The sequence below is a fragment of the Microtus oregoni genome, unplaced genomic scaffold, assembly GCF_018167655.1.
Source record: "Microtus oregoni isolate MIOR12 unplaced genomic scaffold, Mior012 000046F_ref0000063, whole genome shotgun sequence".
In the NCBI taxonomy this organism is placed as follows: Eukaryota; Metazoa; Chordata; class Mammalia; order Rodentia; family Cricetidae; genus Microtus; species Microtus oregoni.
The window spans coordinates 13,972,064-13,995,429 of record NW_024543220.1 but is presented as its reverse complement, the minus strand read 5'-3'; the positions used below and the strand labels follow the sequence as shown (position 1 = coordinate 13,995,429).

The window sequence follows — 23,366 nt, the reverse complement described above, 5'->3', positions numbered from 1 at the left end:
AACTGTACTGTGGTCTCAGTACTCGGGAGGTGGAGGCAGGAAGATCAGGAGTTTGAGGATAGCCTGGGCTATATGATCCTGCCTCAAAAAACCAAACCAAGCAAGACAGAAACGCAGAGAAACAGAAAGTCTCGGAATTCCTCTACCCAGAAAAGAATGCCTGGTCTGTTTCCTTAGATGGCCTATTTGGTGTTTACACTCACAGGGAGCTGTGCTGAGTATTACTGGATGCACTCGTAAGTTACTGTTTAAACCTAATATATGCATGTGCCTTGCCAATAAACACCTACTTACATACTGTTTACATGTTTTGGGGTGTGGGGTATGTGTGTTGTAGATGCACCTCCCTTTGCCTGTGCGTGTGGAGACCATGATCTCTCACTGAACCTGGAGCTCACGGTCTCCACCTGACCAGCTGGTCTGAAAAACAAACAAACCCCCCAAAAAACAAAAACAAAAGCCACTAAGCCTTTAAAGGCCTGTGAGATGCCCAGTGGGTAAAGCCGCTTGCTGCCTCGCCTGACAGCCTGAGTTCTAGCCTTGTGACTTACAAGGCAGAAGGAGAGAACTGGCTCCTACAGGCTGTCCTTGCTGTCCCCATGTGCATGGACATCCACCAACAAACACTGGATTAGCTCCATTTCTGCTGCTGTGAGCAGACACTGTGACCAAGGCAACACATGGAAGGAAGGGTTCACTTGGGCTTAGGGAGAGGAATACGAGTCAGTCATGACATGGGAACATGGCAGCAAGCAGCAGACATAGTGGCCGAAGCTGAGGGCTCGCTCAGAGCTGAGAGAGAGCTAACTGGGAATGACTCAGGCTTTTGAAACCTCAGTGCCCATTCCCAGTGAGACACCATTTCCAGCAAGGCTACTTTATACCTCCTGAGCCTGCCAAACAGTTCAAACAACCTGAGACCAAGTATTCAAACATCTGATCTATGGGAGATGTTCACATTCAAACACCCCCCCCCCACACACACACACACAATTTTAGAGAATAGCCTGCCATGAGACTGGAGAGATGACTCAGTGGTTAAGAGCACTGGCTGCTCTCCCAGAGGACCAAGGTTCAATTCCCAACACCCACATAGTGATGCACAGCCATCTGTAACTCCAGTTCCCGGGCATTCAACGCCCTCTTCTGGCCTCTGTGGACATTGCATGCACATGGTGCACAGACATGCATGCGAATACACACCAGGAGGAACAATAATTCACACCCGGTTCTCTGCCCACACCCTGGATTCTCCTCTTTAGGACAAATTCCTAGAAGTGGGAAGGCAAGGTCAAAGGACTGCACGTCTTGGGCTTAACGTGCCTATTTTAACCATGGCTTGAGAACTAGAACAGGATTGGTTCTCAGTCTATGCTCACCCACCCGCTAGGGAGGGGTGTGCAGGGGATGAACAGCCGCAGAGAGAATGAAAATAGTGTTGACATTTCCAGGGTCCTTCCGTCTGAACACGGTTCAGTCTGGGAATCAGCTGTGCACCGCCCAGACACATACAGCCAGGGAGGGAGGGGGCGGCTGTCTGGTTTCTCTCAGCCTGGCGTTTGGTTCAGAATTCTCCCTTCCCGCTCAAGGCAGGCACACACCGAAAGGTCCCCGTCTTTCTGCGTCTTCTTGCTTCTCTCCTGGTTTCCGTGTATCTGTCCTCAGGGACAGACTGTCCTTCCCTCCTCTCTCACTCCTTTTCTGTCTTTTTGGTGATGGGAAGAGGAAGGGATAACTGACGTGGTTAAACAAGTCTCCTGTGGTGGAGAATCAGGCAGGTGTGATGGTTCGTGCCTGTCAGTCCAGAGTTCAAGAGGTAGAGGCAGGAGGATTGCTTCAAAGGTCAAAGCGAATCTGGTCTACACAGAAGTTCTTCAGCCATGCTCCCATGGTGAGACCCTGTCTCACTCAAACAGTGAGAGAAGCAAGGGGGGGGGGGGGCAAGGGAGAGAGGAGAGGGAGAGAGAGAGAGAGAGAGAGAGAGAGAGAGAGAGGGAATGGATTAAGTTCTGCCACTGCGTAGCCCTGACTGTCCTGGAACTCACACTGTAGACCAGGCTGGCCTCGAACTCACAGAGATCCGCTTGTCTGTGCCTCCCAAGTGCTGGGATTAAAGGCCTGTGCCACCACCACCCAGCCAGCCTTCACTTCTTTATAAGTCCTTGGCTTTCCAGCACTTTCTCCCATCCAGTGGCCTCTGTGGTGATTCCTGTCATCACCTAGAGAGGATCTAGAGTCACGTAGCAGATAAACTCCTGGGCATGTGTGTCAGGGAAATTCTCGGTTGAATTCACTGAAGGGGAAAGATCCACTCTGAACGGGGGCAGAGCCCCTGTGAGGCCTGGGGTCCTGGGCTGCCTACGAAGGAGGAAGGGAACCAAGCACCAGGGTCCACCTTCCTCCCTCTGCTTCCTGACCAGCTGGCTCAGGTTCCTGCCAGTCAGGATGGATGGAACCTCACACTGTGAGGTACTGTGCGCTCTGCTCAGCAAACTCCGGGTTAGCTGGCTGCCCCCACGCAGTCCCCACTGGCCGCATCTACTTCTGTTCTCTGGGGGTGGGGGCTGTGAAGCCTCCCCCTCTTCTCGATGGCCTGTCAGGAGGCTGTCTCCACACAGGTGTTCAGGAGCCTCTCAAAGAGACTGGGAATCCTCCAGGGCCGACATCCTGCCACCCAGCCAGGCTCTAGGATGGTGGTAGGTGCTTGTGTTTGTCCAGCAGAGAGAACACCAAGAGAAAAGGGACTGTTTCTTGACTCCACAGTGAAGACGTCCGGCAGGAAGGTCACCGGGGCAGACAGGTAACAGAACTGATTACAATATACAGCGCCATACATCCCAGGCTGGCCTCAAACTTACTATATTGTCAAGAATGACCTTCAACCTTGATCCTCTGCCCTGTATCTCCCAAGGGATGAGATTACTGGAGGAGGTACTATACCCAAGAATCAATTGTATTGACTCCTGTGGTCACCTTGGGCTTCATAAGTGCCGGGAGCTTCAACAGGCCATGAAGGCGATAGATGCGGAGCTGGGGAGTCTGGGAACGGCAGTGTGAAGCTGCAGCTCCAAGTTACGGCTGCTCGGGGAGTCGTTGACATCTTCTGTGACCACACACGTGTACTGCAAAGCTTTGCCTCCAATCCCAGGGTCATACAGGCCATCTGGGCCATCGCTGGCTAGTTAAGGACCTTTATCCAACCTCAATTTCACTGTCTACAAAAGAAGGGAGAAGAGGGTCCGGAGAGATGGCTCAGCAGGTAGAGGCGCTTGCCACTGAGCCTGAGGTCTATCCCTGGGACCAACGTGGGGGAGAGAAGTCATTCGTAGAAGCTGTCTACTGACCTTCACCAAGCACGTGTGTCTTGTGTTCCGCCATGACCGTGCATACACATACGTGCAACACACACACACACACACACACACACACACACACACACACACACACGAGAAAGTTGGTCCTGAAGGGACACTGGAGCATGTGGCTCCGGCAGGCCTTGCCCTTCCCTCTCAGTCCCTCTGCCTCGCTAAAACCAGATTACCGTCCTAAAGCTAGCCACTAAGATCTATTCCCTTATTGGCCACTTCTTCCTCCTGAGGCTGCCTACCAAGGTCCCCCTATCAAAGTATTAAAGTCCAGCAATCAAAAGCCCCCTTTGTTTCCCCTAATTAGCACGCCCAGTTAAACACCTCATCCTAACACGGATTTCCCTTTATAAACCACCCCTTGCCTATAGCCACGTCTGTCTCCTCTCTATTCAGAGGCGTCCTTTGTCTTCCAGGACAGATACCCCTGCCCCCTGCCTCTTGTCCCCTTCCACACATCCCCCGTCTCCTTTACCACCACATCCTAGCCCATCCTAACACAGACCTCCCCTGTTCGCCTGTTAAAACGTCACACCTGCAAGCACATGCTGCTGTTTCTCTTTCTCTGCCGGAGCCAGAAAGCAGCCACTTTAACTTTCTTTCCTCATTTAATAAGGAATCTCTCTGTGAAAACAGGTGTTTTATGTAGTTTGGGCCTAACCCAGGGTCTGGGGAGGAAGCCCCCACTGTTTGGGGATCTCCTCCAGATTGTTCGCTTGTTTTTTGTTTTTTGGAGACAGAGTTTATTTGTATAACAGCCCTACCTGTCCTGGAACTCACTCTGTAGACCAGGCTGGCCTCGAACTCACAGAAATCTGCCTGCCTCTGCCTCCGGAGTGCTGGGATTAAAGGCGTGCACCACCACCACCCGGCTAGGTGGTATATTTTAAATGTGGGTAAAAATTTCTGCTTTGGAGCTAAGGATGTGGCCCAGTTGGTAGAGTGGTTGCCTAGCACACATGGAGCCCTGGTCCATTCCCAACACCGCATATACTGGATGTAGTGGTGTACACCAGTGACCCCAGCTCCCTGGAAATGGAGGCAGGAAGGTCAGGAGTTCAAGGCTAGCCTCTATTGCAAAGTATTTTGGAGGCCAGCCTGGGCTACATGAAATTCTGTCTCAAACAAAAGAAAACAAGAACTAATAACCAAAAGAAAAATCTACTTTACTGAGTTATTAGATAGTTTGAAAGTTCCCTGCCTACGAGACAAAGTAGGGGTTGGAGAGATGGCTCAGTGCTTAAGAGAATTGGCTGCTCTTCCAGAGGACCCAGATTCAATACCCAGCATTCACATGGTAGCTCAGAACCATCTGGAACTCTATCTACTTCCAGGGGATCTGACACCCTCTTCTGGCCTCCATGAGCACTTCACACATGTGGTATTCAGACACACATGCGGACAAGACATACATGGACATAGTAGAAGCATGGCCCATGTCTGTGGGGGTACAGGGCCAACATCGCTCTTTAACGGGGGAGGGATAGAGGCTTAGTTTCAAAAAAAAAGTTGGGGGCTAGAAAAGTTACTGAAGGAGAAGAAAAGAGATAATTTGATGCATGTATATGCTTTGATCAAGAAGTGGGAAATGTTTACCCCCTTCCCACGAGCAAGAAGGTCTCACTAATCCTTAGTATTCGATGCAGTGTCTGGAATCCAGGCAGTCACTAGGCACTGACTACATACAGAGATAATGAATAAATTAGTGAACTTCAGAAATCAAAAAGGGACACTGAGGCCCAAGGAGACAAATAGCTATAAAAGATGGCGCAGAGTTAAACCTTCAGCCTGCCTTCCTTTCCCCACAGAGAAGGCAAGGGGCGCTGGAGGCCAGCCCTCTAAGCAGCTGGATCCTGCTCCCAGGTGTGCAAGAATTAGGCCTGCTGTGTGGGATGGATCTAGGTTGGAGGATGGGGTTGCACACACATACTCACGCACCCGGTCTCAGTAGACTGGTAACCTAGCAACAGCCTCCATCCTAGCCAATCACAGTTGGCCAGCAAGCTCTCCCTCATATTGAGAAGACTGCTGAGGGGAAGATGAGGTGCGGTGGTCTCTGGGGAGGCACAGGGGGGGCAGATTCCCAGGGAAGCCCTGGCAAAGCTCAGCATCCCTGCACAGGGAACCTGTGAGCCCGAGACTCCGGTCTGGCTCCAAATTGCAGGCAGAAATCCCAGGTGTGTTTTCTCATGGGTCTGGCTTGACTAACTAACTACATTCTAATAGTAACTATTATTATTATCTTAATGAAAGTGGTCCACCCAAATAGGCTTTCCCAGCCACGGTCTGTTTATCTTCACACAGACAGCTAGACCCTAGGGACTGTGACCCTGGCTTATGCAGAGGCAGTGATAAAAGCATTTTGTTTTAAAGCTACGATGTCACTGGTGGAAACCCGTGGGGACCCCCTGGTACTGCCAGTTTTCAGCCAGAGGAGGTTTTGTGCCAGGCAAATCTAAAGTGGAAATCAAGTCTATAAAGCAAGCAAACACATGGCTGCTAAGGGTTGAAGCCGATTAGTCTTGGGCCCTGTGAGAATTTCCCGCCCCAACTTAGACAGGAAACCCCTCAAAATTCCTGGAAAAGGGTAGTTCTAAGATCCTGGGTCAGAACATTAGATGCAGGGAGGGTGGTTCAGGGGTTGACACTTGCCAGGAAGTCATGAGACCCCGAGTTTGGTCCCAGAACCCATATAAAAGCTGAGTGCACGGATGAGTAATAGTAACCCCGGTGCTGGGCGGGGGAGTCAGCTAGATCAGGCTCAGCAGCCAGCCAGTTGAGTTTAACTAGAGAGTCCCAGTTCCCTGTGGGGGAGACTGAAAAGAAAAAAAAAATAACAGGTGGGTGGCTCTTGAGAAAGACATCCAAGGTTGACTTCTGACCCGTACACACAGGTCCACACAAAAGCATGTGGGCGTGCACATGTATGTGCTGAAAGGCAGCCCCTCACACACAAACACCAGTACAGTACATGTATGTACTGAAAGGCAGTCCCTCACACACAAACACCAGTCCAGACTCCATTTGTCTATTCTTCCAGGTAGACATTCCAGTCCAGGGTAAGGTTGAAGCTGAGTAGAGGGGTGGATGGACGGATGGATGGACAGATGGGTGGATGGATGGATGGATGGATGGATGGATGGACAGATGGGTGGACGGATGGGTGGATGGACAAATGGGTGGATGGATAAATGAGTGGATGGGTGGATGGACAGATGGGTGGATGGATAAATGGGTGGATGGGTGGATGGTGGATGGACAGATGGGTGGATGGACAGATGGGTGGATGGATAAATGGGTGGATGGGTGGATGGTGGATGGACAGATGGGTGGATGGACGGATGGGTGGATGGATAAGTGGTGAGTGGGTAAGGGTGTGGGTGGGTGGCAGATGAATAGGTGGGTGATAGCTGGGTGGGCACCCGCTGTAAGTCACACACTGTAGTTAGCAGAAAAAGACCTTACAGGAAAACTCACACCTTCCACCTCTGCTCCGGACAAACTCAGCCGAAAACAAAAGCTCTGACCTGTGTAGTGCTTACGAGAAAGCAAGACAAAACAATGTTCCCAGATGGTAACAATCGCTGTGCAGAGCCTTCTAACCTCCCTGTTCTAGAAAACTGAGGTTGCAAGCGCATCCGGGGCGACACCTGTGTGCACCCTGATGGTGCTTTCAGACCCTTGGGGTTGTGCTTGGGGTCTTCTGAGAATGCCACACAGACCTTAGGGTACCTAGAACCCAGACGCGCCATAGAGCAGCCTCTTCTGCTGCCTCCAATCAATACAGGTCCCCCAACAGCCTCCTGGGTTTTCGGAAGGCTCCAGAGCTCTGACTCCCAGAGGGTACTGTGACGACAGGGAGGCTGATTCTCCTGCAGTGTGCGGCAGATCTAGGAAAGTCACACACCGGCCAGATGACTTCTGGGACCAGAGTGGGGGTGGGGATGGAGAGAGAGTGGTCAGACTAGCCTTGGCCTGAAGCCTTTTCCCTTCTTGCTAAACTCCACTCAGAAGGGCCACAGGGAAGCAAGCCCTGGAGTGAGTCACCCAGCCACAGGGACTTCGTAACTCCTGTTCTCAGGGTTGGCAAAGCTGTGACACCCATCAACATTCTCGCTGGGAGAGTCCAGGCTCTGCCACTACCTATCTGAGAGCAGGCTAGGAACAGCAAGAACCGAGTGCCTGGTTATGCCACGCTGGGGATCAGACCCACCTCCTGCCTGCGAGGCAAGCAGTCTGCCCATTGAGCCACGTCTCCAGTCCTAAGAATTACTGTATAAAGCCTTCTACGGTAACCGCAGTGTTAGGGCTGAGGTGGCATGCCCTTGGTCAGTGCTGCAATTAAATAGTGAGGTTTACTGTTAAAACATTTTTTTTTAATGGACAGGAAGGTTCACAGATGCACTATTCATAATAGTTCAAAGTAAAAATCACCCAGATGTCCATCACCAAATGAGTGGATAAATAGATATACTATACCTACCTGGTAGGATATTATTCTGCCATTAAAAAAAGTTGACTGGGGCTGGAGAGATGGCTCAGAGGTTAAGAGAACTGACTGCTGTTCCGGGGGTCCTGAGTTCAATTCCCAGCAACCACATGATGGCTCACACCCATCTATAATGACATCTGGTGCCCAGAACACTATATACATAATAAATAAATTAAAAAAAGTAAAACCTTAAAAAAAAAGTTGACTGGGGCCAGGTGGCGGTGGTGGCGCACGCCTTTAACCCCAGCACTCGGGAGGCAGAGGCAGGTGGATCTCTGTGAGTTCGAGGGCAGCCTGGTCTACATAGCGAGTTCCAGGACAGGCTCCAAAGCTACAGAGAAACCCTGTCTCAAAACACAAAAACAAGCAAACAAAAAGGGCTGGTCCTGCTACATCCTGGTGAATGCTGATAACGTCATGCTGGGGAAAGAGGTCAGACACAAACTAGCGCACACGATACATGTCTCCTGCTATGTTAAAAACGAAGAATCAGGTTATGTTAAATGTGTCCCTCTGAAGAGACCGAAAGGGGATCAGTGACTTCAGGGGACTTGGGGGAAAGTTCCTGTGGGGATAATTACAGCATCCTGAAATTGTCTGTGGGACTTGTCGCACAGCGGATAAACCAAACAAACTTTGTCAGGTGAGCCGCATGGTAAGTAAACCATGTACCAATAAAGCAATAAAGCAAAAGGCTTTTGTTTGTTTTTTTTTGTTTTGATTTTTTGTTTTTGTTGTTTTAAGGGGGGAGAAAAAGTTGTAGGCTTTGGGCCACACAGGCAGCTTTTCAAAGTGGGGTGACCTGGCCTTGGGCTAAAGGAACAGTGCCTTAGCCATCCATGGGCAGCCTTCTGTGGCTCAGAGAGAGAGAAAGTATAGGCGTGAATACAGCCTACACTGCTCCTGGGAAATCATCATCATCATCATTATTATTATTTTTATAGACAGATGTAACAGGGCCCCAGACCTTATCACAGCTGACTCCATGATAAAAGGACCCATTCATGCTGTAAAACTGGGCACTTAGAGAGCCATCGGTCAAAACTAAAACAAAGACCTAATCCATCAAAGTCCATTGCTCCCGGAAAGTCTCTTAATGTACTTGACCTCGGTTTTTAGCTTCTGTAGCTCTGCTTCTGGCTAGCTGTTCTTGCTAACTGAAGTATGCCCAACCCAGAACATGGTTTTTGTGCTTAGAAGCTCACCCTGAGAAAAGCCCAGGACTTCACGGGATTCCCAAACACCCAGTGTAGGCCCCGGCTGGCTAAAAAAGACTTTCCATCGGCATAAACCATGTGCAAGCAATCTTCTCTGGTGACTACCCCACAACACAGTCTCCGGAAGCCCAGGTTGGCTTCAAATGCACCATGTAGCAGAGGCTACCCTTCAACTCCCCGATCGTCCTGCCTCTAATCCTGGAATTATAGGCTTGCTACAGCATGGCAAGGCTTTTCTTCTACGTTTTCTTTGGGGAAACCAGGTCAGAACATCAATACATCATTCTTTTCTTTTATGTTGGGGGTTGGGGGCACAGGGTCACAGGACAGTTCATCCACGTCTCTTCTTCTACCGTGTCCTGGAGGTAACTCGGGTCACCAGTCTGGGTAGTACGCGCCTTTACCCACTGAGTCACCTCTCCAACCTAGCTAATCTTTCTTACTGTGTTTTGACCCGTGACGTCAGTCCACAGTCCGCATGCTCAGCAATGCAGGGAACACCAAGGCGGCCACCGGTTGGCTGGCCAGTCACCCTGCTTGGGCCTCCCTCAAAGCCAACTGTGCCTTTTCCTCAGCTTGGCCTTTCCCACCTGAAAAGCTCTTGTGAACTGAAATCCCCCTCTCTGAAGCTGTGACATCAGCTTCAGGGGCCTGTGCTCCCACCTTCTGGACACACAGGTTTCTCCACTTTGTCTCTGTCCTCCCACATCCTTGCTGGAGGCTTTAAATCCTGCCCAGCCTGTCTCTGCTGGCCCTGCTCACCCTGCAAGCATGGTCAGCTCCCTCAGGCAGTCCTGATTGGAGGACCCAGGCCACACTTCCTCTCGTGTTAGAGCTACAGCCAGGCGTGGTGAGACTGTGGTCCCGGAACACGCGAGGTGCAGACAGGGGAACATGAGGCCAAGGTCAGCCTTGGCTACATGGAGGCCAGCCTGGCCTACGTGAACCCTATCTCAAGACAAGGTTAAGAAAGATAGGGAAGGAAGCTCAGACGGTACGAAAGAAGGCTTGCCATCAAGGCTTTTTTTTTTGAGGGAGGGGAGGCTCTTTCTGTAGTAGCAGCTGAATGGGTGGGGTTTCTAGACCACTAAATCTTTATCCTTTCATAAGAAAAAGAAATTATTGGGGGGAGGGGTGGGAGAGATGGCTCAGTGGTTAAAAGCACTGACTGTTCTTCCAAGAGGACCAAGGTTCAATTCCCAGCTCCCACATGGCAGCTCACAACTGTCTGTAACTCCTGTTCTAGGGGATCCAACACCCTCACACAGACATACATGCAGGTAAAACACACACACACAAATACACACACACACACACACACACATATATATTACAAATAAATTATTCAAAAAATGAGAAATTATTTTTGGGTTGGGGAGATAGGCCCTTGGCGCTAAGCCTGAAGACCTGAGTCTGATTCCTGGCACCAACATGGTGGAGAGCGAGAACAGGCTGCTACAAGTTGCCCTCTGACCTCCACGGCTATGTCACAGTGCACCTGCACCCATCCACTCACACACTGAAGAAATGGGTGAGGGAATTTTAAATGCCCTATAGAGAAACTGTTTTCAAACCACAGGAAATCTGGCGGTGTGAAAACGTGTCCCGCTTCTGGCCCCCTCAGAAATTCTAGAACCCCGCTGGTTGTCATGGAGACTGCCTCTCCTCAAATAAACTGAGGCGTGGATGGGGACGTCATCTCCGACGACAACCAGGCAGGGTGCTAAGTGCTTTTGCGCTGTCTTCACACAGGGTGAGGTAGACCCCCACCAGAAGGTGGACCCTCCACAGCCTCTGCTTCCCCGGGGAGGAAGCATGAAGCAGTTTCTGGTCAGAGAAGCCCTGAACGGGAGCAGCTCTGAGAAATAAGACTGAGCTTCAAAATTTGCTTAAAAACAAAAAAAGACAGGGTGCCAGTGGGATGGCCCAGCAGGCAAGGTGCTCGCTGCCAAGCCTGAGGGCCCGTGTTTGATCCCCGGGACTGTGGGGAGCAGAGGACACCCTAAGTGAATAAAGTTGAGAAATGAGGGCACTGCCAGGTCAAAGACCCAGTGCCTCAGCCTGATTCCCGGGACTGGCAAAGCCTTCTCTAGTCCGTGTGTGGAAAATGTCCACCGTAGCTTTCCCCAGCCTGCCCACTGCCTCCCTGCAGACACTCCTCCTGCCATGATTAACTAAACCTGCCTCGTTGGCTGGCTGTATGTAATAACTTGCCTCCTGGTTCATCTGTAGGCATTACCCTGCCTCCATGTATAGAACAAGCACACAGCGTCCAAGGTGCTGTGGCTTCCCCATCAGAAAGCGCAGCCCACACCATCCTAGCCTGTTCCGTCTGTGTGTGTCTGTCATGTCTTCGTTCCCTTGATGCCCCAGCCAGGGTTCGAGGACCCAGGCTGTGCAAGGACATGGCATAGGACATACATGGCGGAAGGAGAGAACCAACTCCTGAAAAGTGTCTGACTCCACACTCACTACAGCACCTGTGCCTCTGCACACGAACACACGTGCATGCATGCATGCACATAAACTCATAATACATAAATGCAACAAAAGTCTTTTCAAAAGCGACAGATCTCCAGTTAAATACACAGAGTTATCACATAAAATACAAGATAATGAGCGCACTTGACAGCCACTCAGGATGCGTGTCAAATCCAGGTGAGCAAGAGCAGCAGGGGAAACCCTCAGGCCATCCTGTGTCAGTGCCGAGCCACCAGGAAATGCTGTGGGAAAGGAAATCCCCTCCCGGCAGTAAAAACTACAAGAGCCTTAGAAATAAATCTAGTACTAGAGGCTGAGGCCGGAGAATCACCATGAGTTCCAGGCTAGCCTCATTTATAGAGTAAGACAAAAACAAAGCAGAACAAAACTCTTAAATCGCTAAACCCGATAAATGACAAACACAGTGTCTTTATTAGAGGGGAAGTGGCTAGAGAGACGCGCTGTATTTATCATGGCAAGGTATAATTTCAGATAAAAATCACAGCAGAGAAGGAGCTGGGAATAGCTGAGGCACGGTTAGAAGAAAATGGAGGAGGAAGGGAGAGAAGGAGACAGAAGAGGAGGAGGAGGAAGAAGAGGGGGAGGAGGAGGAGGGAAGCGGTTCTCTGGGCCCCAGACAGGCACCTGGTGTACAGACATGCATGAAGGCCAAACTTCCATAAACATAAAAATAAAAATAAATACATCATTCCTTTAAAGTTGTCTTGAAAATGCAGGGCTGGGTGGCGCATGTGTGTGTGCATGCGTATGCTTGAAATTCTGCCACTGGATAGGCAGAGGCAGGAGGATCCCTGGGACTCCCTGGACAGGACAGCTAGCCTAATTGATGAGTTCCAGGCCCCTGAGAGACTGACTCAGTAGAGGCAGACAAGGTTTCTGAGTTTAACACCCAAGATTGTCCTCTGGCCTCCACATGTGGGAGCAAACACTCAGACAGACGCACACTCAGACACACACACAGACACACACACAGACACACACGCTTGCACAGACGCACACACAGACACACCCACACACAGACGCACACACAGACACACACACAGACACACACATACACACACACAGACGCACACACAGACACACACATACACACACACAGACGCACACACAGACACACACACACAGACACACACTCTTGCACAGACGCACACACAGACATACATACACACACACTCGCACACACACACAGACACACATACTTGCACAGACGCACACACAGACACACACACAGACACACACACAGACACACACACACAGACACACACACTTACACAGACACACACACAGACGCACACTCCTGTGTCTCTAGGGATTAAGCTCTACAGTCACTTCAGCGAACCCTGTAACGCAGTATAGCAGAGCCATGCAGGCTCCCCGGAGTCGAGAAGGGCTTGCATGCTTTAGGGGTGTGCCAGACACAGTGGCCCTCCCACTACAGCACTGTTTACAACCACAGGACTCAGGGCAGCCATCAACAAAATGATGAGCTGCGGTCCGATGTTAATGGTATGTGGAGACTTGGGTCCAGGCCTCCACTGAGCTTCCGATGATGGGTCAGCACTTTAACCGCTTGTTCTTCTGTCTACATAAAATGTTCCCCCCAAGATATTTCCTTTAAAATATTTTTTAGGGGAGACTGGAGAGATGGCTCAGAGGTTAAAGAGCACTGCCTGCTCTTCCAAAGGTCATGAGTTCAATTCCCAGCAACCACATGGTGGCTCACAACCATCTATAATGAGATCTTGTGCCCTCTTCTGGCCTGCGGGCATACATGCAGGCAGAACACTGTATATATAATAAATAAACCTTAAAAAAATAAAAATATTTTTTACAAAATTTTCCTTGTTTTTGTATGTTGGTTTTGTTTTGTTTTGTTTTATGAGACACAGTCTCTCTACATAGCCCTGTCTGTCCTGGAACTCAGAGATCTGCCTGCCTCTGCTAGGATTAAAGCTGTGCACCACTATGCACAGGCCCAAGCTAAATTTCCCAATATATCCTCTCACTACATCAGGTCTTAGTAAAAGCTCCCTCCCCCCATTGCTAACCCTGCATCCACAGAGATAGTGCCCACGGGAGCAGTGTCCCACGGAAGTCCACTGTCTGTAAAAGCTCCCCTTCCCCCATTGCATACCCTGCATCCACAGAGATAGTGCCCACGGGAGCAACATCCTATGGGAGTCCACTACCTGTAAAAGCTCCCCTTCCCCCATTGCTAACCCTGCATCCACAGAGATAGCGCCCATAGGAGCAGCGTCCCACGGAAGTCCACTGTCTGTAAAAGTCCTCCGTCCCCCATCGCTAACCCTGCAGCCACAGAGATAGTGCCCACGGGAGCAGTGTCCCATGGGAGTCCACTCCACACAGCAGCACCATGGTTTAAAAGGCAGTAAGTGTCCACGCTGGCCAAACTAGGTTCAAGTTGTGCCTTCCCGAGCACACTGTATCACCTCAGGCAAGTGGTCTAAGTGTCCTGTGATTCAGTTTCCTCCTCTGTGTCATGGGAGATAATAATAGTTTTTACCTCCGAAGGAATGGTGAGGCCTGGATGAGTTGATAGCTAGAAACTCCGAATGGGGTCTGATACAAAGGACATGCCACTTATCAGGACTTCACAGGGCAGTAAAATGACTGAGCTGGATGTCCACACCCCTGCTTCCATCCTGCCCTACTCATGAGCCATGCTGGATCTAGGCCTTGGTCCCCCACAGAGGCTTTTTCATGACATCCTTCCATTCCCCAAATTCTGTGATAGCCTCAGGTGGGCTAAGCAGGCTTCTTATTTCTCTGACGGAATGAACTGAGCTGATTCTCAAGTATTGTCATAAACTCACTGGGATGGTGTATATTTAAGAACTTGCAGCAGAAACCAAAACTGGGGATGTGGCTCACTGGGTAGAGTACTTGCCTAGCATATGCAAAGCCTTAGGTTCAATTCCCAGGACCACAAAAATGGGCATGGTATGCTGTGGGATAATGCTCTTGTGCACTGTAAAGATTTGGCACTCATATTAGTTTAATAAAAGGCTGATTGGCCAGTAGCCAGGCATGAATTTTAGGTGGGGCAGCCAGAATAAGAGAATTCTGGGAAGAGGAATGGCAGAGAGTCACCGGCCAGATGCAGAGGAAGCAAGATGAGAATGCCTCACTGAGAAAAGGTATCAAGACACGTGGCTAAACATAGACAAGAATTATGGGTTAATTTAAATTATAAGAGCTAGCTAATAATAAGCCTGAGCTAATAGGCCAAACAATTTATAATTAACACAAGCCTCTGTGTGTTGATTTGGAACTGAATGGCTATGAGACCAGGTGGGTTGGAAACTTCCATCTACAAATGGTGCCCAAATGTTTGGTAAGAATCTCCACATAAAGCCTAAAAAAGCTTTTTAAAAAAGGATTCTAGACAGACAAGAACGAGTCAAGTGCAGCTTCTTGATAACCATCTTTTTTTTTTTTTTTTTTTTTTTTTGGTTTTTTAAGACAGGGTTTCTCTGTGGCTTTGGAGCCTGTCCTGGAACTAGCTCTTGTAGACTGACAACCATCTTTTATCTGGTAGGCTCTGTTTGCTAGAGGCAAGCAGAGGAATAGCTCCTTTAAGAAAGGCTTCCTGACTCAGCATTAGTGGCAAAAACCTTGCAGCTCTTTTAAGAGGCTCTGCCACCAAACACTTAAATGGTGTTTATGAGCAGCGGGTATCAGGCTTCTTGGTGGTGGCATAAACCCAGAAACTCCACAGAGTTGTGGCAATAAATGAGGCTCCTGTCAGTACCTCCACCATGAAGCTAGACTCTCAAAGAGCTAAGGAATGGGATGAAGTCAGCTGCCAAAGTTGCAGCTTTAATCCTAGCCATGCCTCTTAGCTGATTAAAGACTCACGTGATCCAAAAAAGATAGAGATATACAGTAAAAACAGATTCAGAAAAAAACACAAACAAAAAACCCCAAAAACCTCTAAACAGTTTACAGTGTGTTTATAAATATATATAGGCTTAGGGGGAAAAAGAAAAAAGAATTAAAAAAATTCATAAAAAAAAAGAAATAGAGTAGCTGGGCATGATGGTGCATGTCTTTAATCCCAGCACTTGGGAGGCAGAGGCAGGTGGATCTCTGTGAGTTTGAGGCCAGCCTGATTTACAGAGTGAGATCCAGGACAGCCAAAGATACACAGAAAAACCCTGTCTCAAAAAAACAAAAAGTATGGGGCTGGAAAAATGGCTCAGTGGTTAAGAGCACTGACTGCTCTTCCAGAGGACCCAGGTTCAATTCCCAGCACCCACATGGCAGATCACAACTGTCTGAAAATCCAGTTCCAGGGGATCTGACACTTTCATACCAATGAACATAAAATAAAAAGATAAATAAATCATAGAAAAATTAAAAATAAAAGAAATAGTTTTTTAAAAGGCACATAAAGATGGAAAATACACAGAGAGTCTGGATACTGTATATTATTGTGTGTCTTTGTATTGTTCTACTGCTGAGGAAGGAGCAACAGCTGCTAAAAGGACATTTGATTATAAATACTGCTGGATTAATCCAACCTATATACATTTTTAAAATGTCTTGACTTCAAAATTTAAGTCAAAAGAGATGTTGCTTTGGAGAAGAGGTTTTGCTTTTATTTCCAAAGGAAATGAGAGGCTGTGGACTCATTCTGGGTTAAGAAAAATAAGGTTTGATTGAGGAAGACCACCTGAGAAATCTCCAATGGGAAAGAATGGCCCCAATGAGCCAATGTCTCAGAGCACCTCTGTTGCAGTTTCCTCTGAGTTCTGCATCCAGAACAGCTTCAAGGCTGCTGGCTGAGGTAATCTAGTCTCACAGATACTCCAGTCAGGACTTGACCATAATCCTAAATTTTCTTTGGGTTCCCAAAGAGTACCAGCACTGCCAATCAACAGGAAGTAGCCTAGAAAACTATGCCCACATTTTAAAAATGTATTATGTTTGTTTTTGTTTAGAGTATTAGTTACAAGTTGTTATGGATAATGGCCAGGAAAAAAGCTAAACAAAGGAGATTAGATTCAGGGTTCTTGTTTTGAAAAGAAAAAAGGAGAAATGGTGTGGGATAATGTTCTTGTACACTATAAAGATTTGTCACTCGTATTGGTTTAATAAAATGCTGATTGGCCAGTAGCCAGGCAGGAAGTATAGGAGGGGTGATCAGACTAAGAGAATTCTGGGAAAAGGAAAGGCAGAGGGTCAGTTACCAGTCAAATGCAGAAGCAGCAAGATGAGAATGCCTCACTGAGAAAAGGTATCAAGACACGTGGTTAAACATAGACAAGAATTATGGGTTAACTCAAGTTGTAAGAGCTAGTTAATAATAAGCCTGAGCTAATAGGCCAAACAGTTTATAATTAATACAAGCCTCTGTGTGTTTATTTGGTACTGGATGGCTATGGGACTGGGCAGAACAGAAAGTTCTGTCTACAGAAATGCATGTAACCCCTGGAAGAAGAAGGCAGGAGGATCAGTAGAAGTTAAGGTAATCCGAGGGAGCACTGTCTCCAGGGTGAGGAGTCTGCAACCCCAAACGGGGCTAACTCTTACCCCAGGTCCCTTCTGAAGGCCTGACGTCCTTTCCACTAGACAGAAAGACATTGAGAGCTTACCCACTGAGGACCCTGAGCCTAAGAAAGATCCCGAAAATCTTGCTCCTCTCTGCCCCAGCTGGGGAAGGAAGAGGACACTAGGGCCTGCAGCATGGGTAGGAATTTTAACTCTCTTTTCCCATTGTCTCTTGCAGACTATTAAAAAGACAGAGGTACCTTGCACATTCGTGGTACTTAGTGAGCCCTCTATGGCCATGCTCTGGGAGCCCCACTCCCAGTGCAGAGGTCCAGGCAGCGGGGCACTGGGTGCGGCCTCCTCCTCAGAGAGAACTAACTGCGGACACTTCAGCTGGTCTCGTCAGCTCTACCTTCTAGCACATTCTCAACCCAACCTCCTATCCATCCCCATCCACACAGCACACTCATCTTCTACCTCCAACCCAAGCTGCCTAGCCATTGGGGATCCTTAAAACCCCCCAAACTAGATGGTTGGCTGTGTAAAGAACTTCCGAGGTCCGGTCACCAAACAGTTCATGCCCGTCAGTACAGCTCCTGCTTTAAAAACCCGGGTCAGGGCATCGTGGGATTGCCCTGATGGAGGAAACCGAGGCACAGCCAGCTCAGCAACGGGCCTCTGTTTCCACCAAAAGGAATGCCAGGGCTAGGACTCCATCTGCGGGCACACTCTCAGCACCCCGCAGGTGCCAGCACTAGGTAGGAGCTGGCGTCTGTCGTCTCGGGTCACCTGCCTCCACCTCCGACTTCCCTCAGGTCCATCACCCAGGGCTCCAGGAAGTTTCTTTCTCTGTGCGTCCCCTTTATGCGACCTCCTCTTGGAGGCCACCTCCTCAGCATGGCCCTCCCTGAACATCTTTCGAACACAGTCCGCCTTTCTCCCTTCATGCCAGCTAACTTTAGTTTGTTCACAGGCCCCTGCCCCTTTCCCTCATGACAGGAGGGACATCCCTATTTAAGTTTATCTGTCTTTCTTTCTAAAATGTTCCAGAACTTCAGTTCCACAAAGGCCTGCATCCCGGCCTAGCACTGAGCAGGTAGGGGTGGTCAGGCCTGTGCTCTACACTGATGGACCAGGAGCCTGTTGCTCATAGTCCAGGGTCAGCACTGAGGCTCCTGACCCACCAGGGCGGAGGTGAAGCTCCTACACTGTGCCCACTTCCGTCCCTGGCTTCTCCTGCCACCTCAAATCTCAGACTTATATCTTTCCAGTGGGAATCCCCTCTACGCTAGAATGTGAGAAGTATTTCCCCTCCCTAGGTGTTTATAGAAGGAAGCCTAACCCAGCCTCACTCATGACAGGCCTGAGGGAGGAGGAGTATATGAGTGTGTGTGCAAGTGTGTGAGTGTGTACAAGTGTGTACATGTGTGCGTGCACGCGTGCCTGTGTGCATGCGTGTGTGTGTTGGGATTGGGGGCTATGCTTCTTTCCTTCTGGCTTGGGACACAGAGCAGCTCCCAGCTCAGGGTGCCGTGGAAGACCTCTGCTCACCAATGGGTACCCTGGCACACCTCAAGACTGACCACCATCTCCTGAGCATCTTGTGCCCTACCTGCCAGACCTGGCTCTGTTCCCAAAGCACTTCCGAAGTCACAAGGTCCTGCTCAGAGGAGTCCCTTTAGCAGCCCCCCGCCCTGGCCCCAGAGACCCCAGAATAAAGGTCTTACCCATTTCAATCCCACAGATGACCAGGGCAGCGATCACCGCGCCGGCTGATGTCCCAGCAAAACGATGGGCTGTGTCCAGCATCCTCGGGGCCAGGTCTCGCAGAGCGTCCACAGCCCCAGCCTGGTAGTAGGAAAGGAACCCGCTCCCCGAGAAGGAGATGGAATGAGGGGTGTCTGGGTCCCCCTTGAACACCTGTTCCTCCATCTTCGGGGCCTCTGGCCTCCCAGTGGAGGCGGAACCCGCACCCGTCTGTCTCCTTCTCCGCCAGCCAAGAGCCTGGAATGTGGCGACTCTACTGGCCCAGCCAGGCACCCATGGGTGGTTCGCCCAGCCACTGCCTGGGCCTGTTTAGCTTTGCTAAGAGGCACCCCAAAAGACTAATAAGGGACCCCAGGGCCTGGATAAAAGGCAGACAGCCCTCAGAGTCATGGGCAAGGTCTTGGTCCTACAGACCCCACGCTGTCTCCATGACCTAACTAGACTCAACGTCAGGCACAGGTTCCTCGTGCTCTCTCCACCCATCCCAGGTGCACCTAGGAGTGGGGCATTCCCTGATCCCTGTTCCGGAGAGGCGGAGAGGCGGTGCCTCTCAGCCCTCAGCATCCAGTTGCAAAATCTCTGCCAGTGCCTCACCCGGTGCCTCCCTCCCTGACAGGCTGTTGCAGGGACAGAGTTATGAGCCACCCCCGCAGGGCTCCTGTGTCCCCCCACTTAAGCCCCAGGACGAACTGCTAGGTGGCTCTGGCTTTCCAAGGGGAGGAGTAACTCCCACCCGCACCCCTCCCCCACCCCTCCCCAGACTGGAAATGTTCTTACATAAGCGCCTCTCTGTTTATTCTCATGTTAGGATTGGCTCTGGGTGAAACTGTACCAGAGAAGTCGGACTCGGAGGGGGGGCGAGGGGGCCTTCTTAAGAGTCTAGGAAGGCAGGGAGCAGAAAGCTAGGTCATGCCAAGATGATCACACGGATAACAGGTTGTGGGTGGGAGGAGCGGGCATGGGGTCCCATGTGGGGACATCAGGGTCAGGGCAGGAAGATGTTTCAGGACAGGGGCTTAGGGGACCATGGTTAGCTCTAGGGCTGCCCAGCATAACTCCTGGGGAGGAGGAATTCTCTTCCCAGCCCAAAATGTTACTGATGATCACTAAGGCAGCAAGAATGTCCCCGCTCCTCCTCCCTCTCCTCCTCTCCCCTCCTCATTCTCCTCCTCCTCTTCCTCCTCCACCATCACAGCCATCACCACATGGCAGTAGGACCAGAATTAGAACTGAGACATCAAGTTGTCCCCCTCCAAGTCCCAATCCACCCCAGACTCTGTAGGTGGTAACATCAATGTCTCTCCGGGTCCCGGGAGCTCCCATCAGCTCTGATCCAAACTGGAATTACACAGTAAGAGCCATGTCGAGCACCCACTAACGAGGGGGTGCCCCAACGTTCCATCTTATGCAGATAGCTTCAGACAGCTAATTGCCAAATTTGGAGGGCAGATTTTGATTAGGAGCGTGTGTGCGCGTGCGCATGCACTCATGTGTGCGAGTGTGCAACCATGCGAACACGCTAAGAAGCAGGGGCCAATGACTTTTGGCAATGGAAACAAGAAGTGCCCCTCCTCCCCTTCCGCAGCTTCCCCAAACCAGATACTAACAGGTTTCCTGGGAGTCTGCCAGGCACATGTGAAATAAGCAGAGACCCATCCAAGAGACTCTGTAATTAACTACTAAATTGTGTAAGGCTAGATTGCTTCCAGAGGAGTTAAGGAGGGGGAGCCCTGTGAGCTGGAACATCAGAGAAGCTGGGGATGATGTGGGGAGACCAGGAGGACGCAGGGCGGGGGACAGCTCTGGCTTTCTTGGGAGGGGAGGCCTAATGGGTTCAGAGGTACAAGAGGAAGTTGACTCCTCAGCTCTGCTATTTACACGCCGTATGGCCCACACAACGTCTTTGCTCTTCTCCCCGTTGGCAAAGCAGGCAGTAGTCCCCAAATTGGACAGGGGTGCTGTAAAGACGACAGATAATGGCTGAGTGCCTGGCAGGCGGTGTGCCTGTCATTATCAGAAGGCAATAAAATCCACGACTTCTGGAGCAGACGGAGCCTGGAGTCCGCCTAGGAGAAAGCAAGGTCAGAAGGGAAACAGTGACCTCCACGAAGCCCGTGCAGCCCGTGACCTCCGTGTAGCCCGGGAAGCACGTGACCTCCGTGAGCACACAGCCGGGCTTGACCGTGCACCTCAGCTGGCGAGTCTCGGAAGGCAGGTGAGGTCAGGGCTGATGATCCAAGAAAACAGGGTGGCCAGGCCGAGTGACGACTTGTCAGCAAAGCTGTTGCCACAGAGAGTCCCAGACGGGGGACTGGTTGGGTGAGCGAAGTGATTCACAGGCAGATAACGCATGTTTTTCAGCTTGAGGGTAGGGAGAGGCAGGGTGCCTTTGGCAGGCCGAGAAACCGGGACGCAGCTGAGGAAACTGGATGGATAAAGATTTTATTTATTTAATTTAATATCTGGGGGTTGAAAACCACTGGCTTTCCTTGCAGAGGAACTGGATTTGAATTTCAGCACCAACATGGGGTCTTAAACCATCTGTAACTCCAGTTTCAAGGGATCTGGTGCCCTCTTCTGGCCTATAGGGGTACTGCATGCACATGGACCACAAGCCATACATGCTGGCAAAACAGCCCTACTCATAAAATAAAAAGATTTTCAAATAAAATATTTTTAGCCGGATGGGCATACCTAGATCTTTGAGTTTGAAGACACATTGGTCTACTATAGAGCAAGTTCCAGGACAGCCAGGGCTGCACAGAAAAACACTCCAGAAAATAATTTTTTTTAAAGGTGGTTGCACACCTTTAATCCCAGCACTCAGGAGGCAGAAGCAGGCTGATCTCCAGGAGTTTGAGGCCAGGCTGGTCTACATAGTGAGTTCCAGGCCAGGCAATGCTACACAGTCAGATTTTGTCTCAAAATGAAAAAAATAAGTGCATGTTTGTGCTGTGAATTCGGTCCCATAGCCTTGTATTGGGGCAGCTTGGCCTAATGGGCGTGGTCTTCTGAGGATGCGTGACCTGAAACGGACCTGGGCGAAGGGTTACGCGGTCTCTTGGATGGTGTAGGAGCTGCCAGAGCCATGGCTTGGAGCTTCCCCCTGGCCTTTTTGGGAAGGAGGGTGTTGCATCTGCAGTGCGGAGAGCTGGTCCCCGAGCGGGAAGAGCCAAGCAGCTGGTGACGAGTCTCGAGTTTCTCATTCTGTCTTGTAATCGTTGTGCACGAATTTTGACATTAATAAAAGGTAACACAATCTCTAGACTTTTCTTTTTTGCTTGTTTGTTTTTCAAGACAGGCTTTCTCTGTAGCACTGGAGCCTGCCCTGGAACTTGCTCTAGTAGACCAGGCTGGCCTCAACTCGCAGAGATCCGGCTGCCTCTGCCTCCCGAATGCTGGGATTAAAGGCGTGCACCACCACTGCCGCCCAGTCTTCCCTCTTTATGTGTGTGTTTGAGCTGTCTGCACCCTAGGGAAATCCTGACCCAGATACCACAGATGCCCTAGAGAAACAATTACATCACTCACAGAACCCGGTCCTACACCAGATGCCCTCAGTTACAGCAAGGACGCAATCGTGATGCCTCCCTAGAGTGGGACACAGGAGTGAACACCGTGTCACAGAAAGACACCCACGGCACTGACCCAAGGCCATTACTGTGGGCACAATAGAAAGCAACTGTAGCTGGACCTGGTGGTGCAGGCCTGCATACCCAGAATGTGGGAGGCAGAGGCAGGAGGATCAGGAGTTCAAAGACAGCCTTGGCTATGAGGCAAATTTGAGTCCAGCCTGGTTCAGGTGTGGGACTGGCAGAAGGTTGAGTGAGTAAATTGTGCGTGCTGCTGGCGCGAGGCCCCGAGGTTCCAATCCCAGAAGCTACAAAGGGCCAGGTGCAGCGGCAGGCACCTGTAATTCCGATGCTCCTGAAGTGAGATGCGGGGTAGAAACTGGAGAACAAAAGGACTTTCCTGGACTCGGAGTTCTGAACCACACAATCGCAAATTTAAAGCCCTACAAGCTAAGGAGGGCAGACAGAGGAGACGTGGTTGTGGAGGGGAACAGCTGAAGTTGTGAAGGGTGAGGGGTGGAGGCAGATCTCAGTCCCAGGAGAGGGAGGACCGACCCACAGCCAACCGCACACCACAGAGGTGTCAGGTCCTCCAAAAGGACAGGCCCACTGACTTGGTCCAAAGTTGAGTTACCTGGTAAACACTCTGCTTTGCTTAGAAACCATGCAAAGTGGCTCTTGTTTGTCAGGAAAAGCCACTCCTACAGCCCCCAGTCTCCGGAGAAGGTTTCTAGTTCTCTCAACTCAAGCCTCCAATGGGTCAGAGCCCCACACTACCTCCCACGCCATTGCAGCTAACCTGCCCCCTCCCGCTGCAGCATAACCGGCAGGCTCTCCCGCCACTTCTACTGCCTTTGCTCCCACAGCCCCAGGAACTGCCTGTCTGTTTTCCCCACCTCTCTGGTCCCGAGAGGCAGCCACTGCAGATGCCTCTGGC

General features: G+C 50.4%; 1 protein-coding gene across 2 annotated transcripts in view; it reads right to left on the bottom strand.

The window, feature by feature from the left end:
• The window catches only part of Pnpla1 (patatin like phospholipase domain containing 1), a 45,465-nt gene extending 25,922 nt beyond the window's left edge, over positions 1-19,543 (bottom strand). The window contains exons 1-2 of one of the 2 annotated variants that reach the window (XM_041635186.1): positions 18,818-18,938; positions 1,384-1,899 (exon numbers count right to left, since the gene is read on the bottom strand). In XM_041635186.1, coding sequence (XP_041491120.1) covers positions 1,384-1,510 — 127 coding nt within the window. In that variant the 5' untranslated portion in view covers positions 1,511-1,899; positions 18,818-18,938. Of the gene's footprint in view, positions 1-1,383; positions 1,900-18,817 lie in introns of both variants that reach the window. The other variant, XM_041635185.1, reaches the window with a different exon arrangement.
• Positions 19,544-23,366: the final 3,823 nt, after the last annotated feature.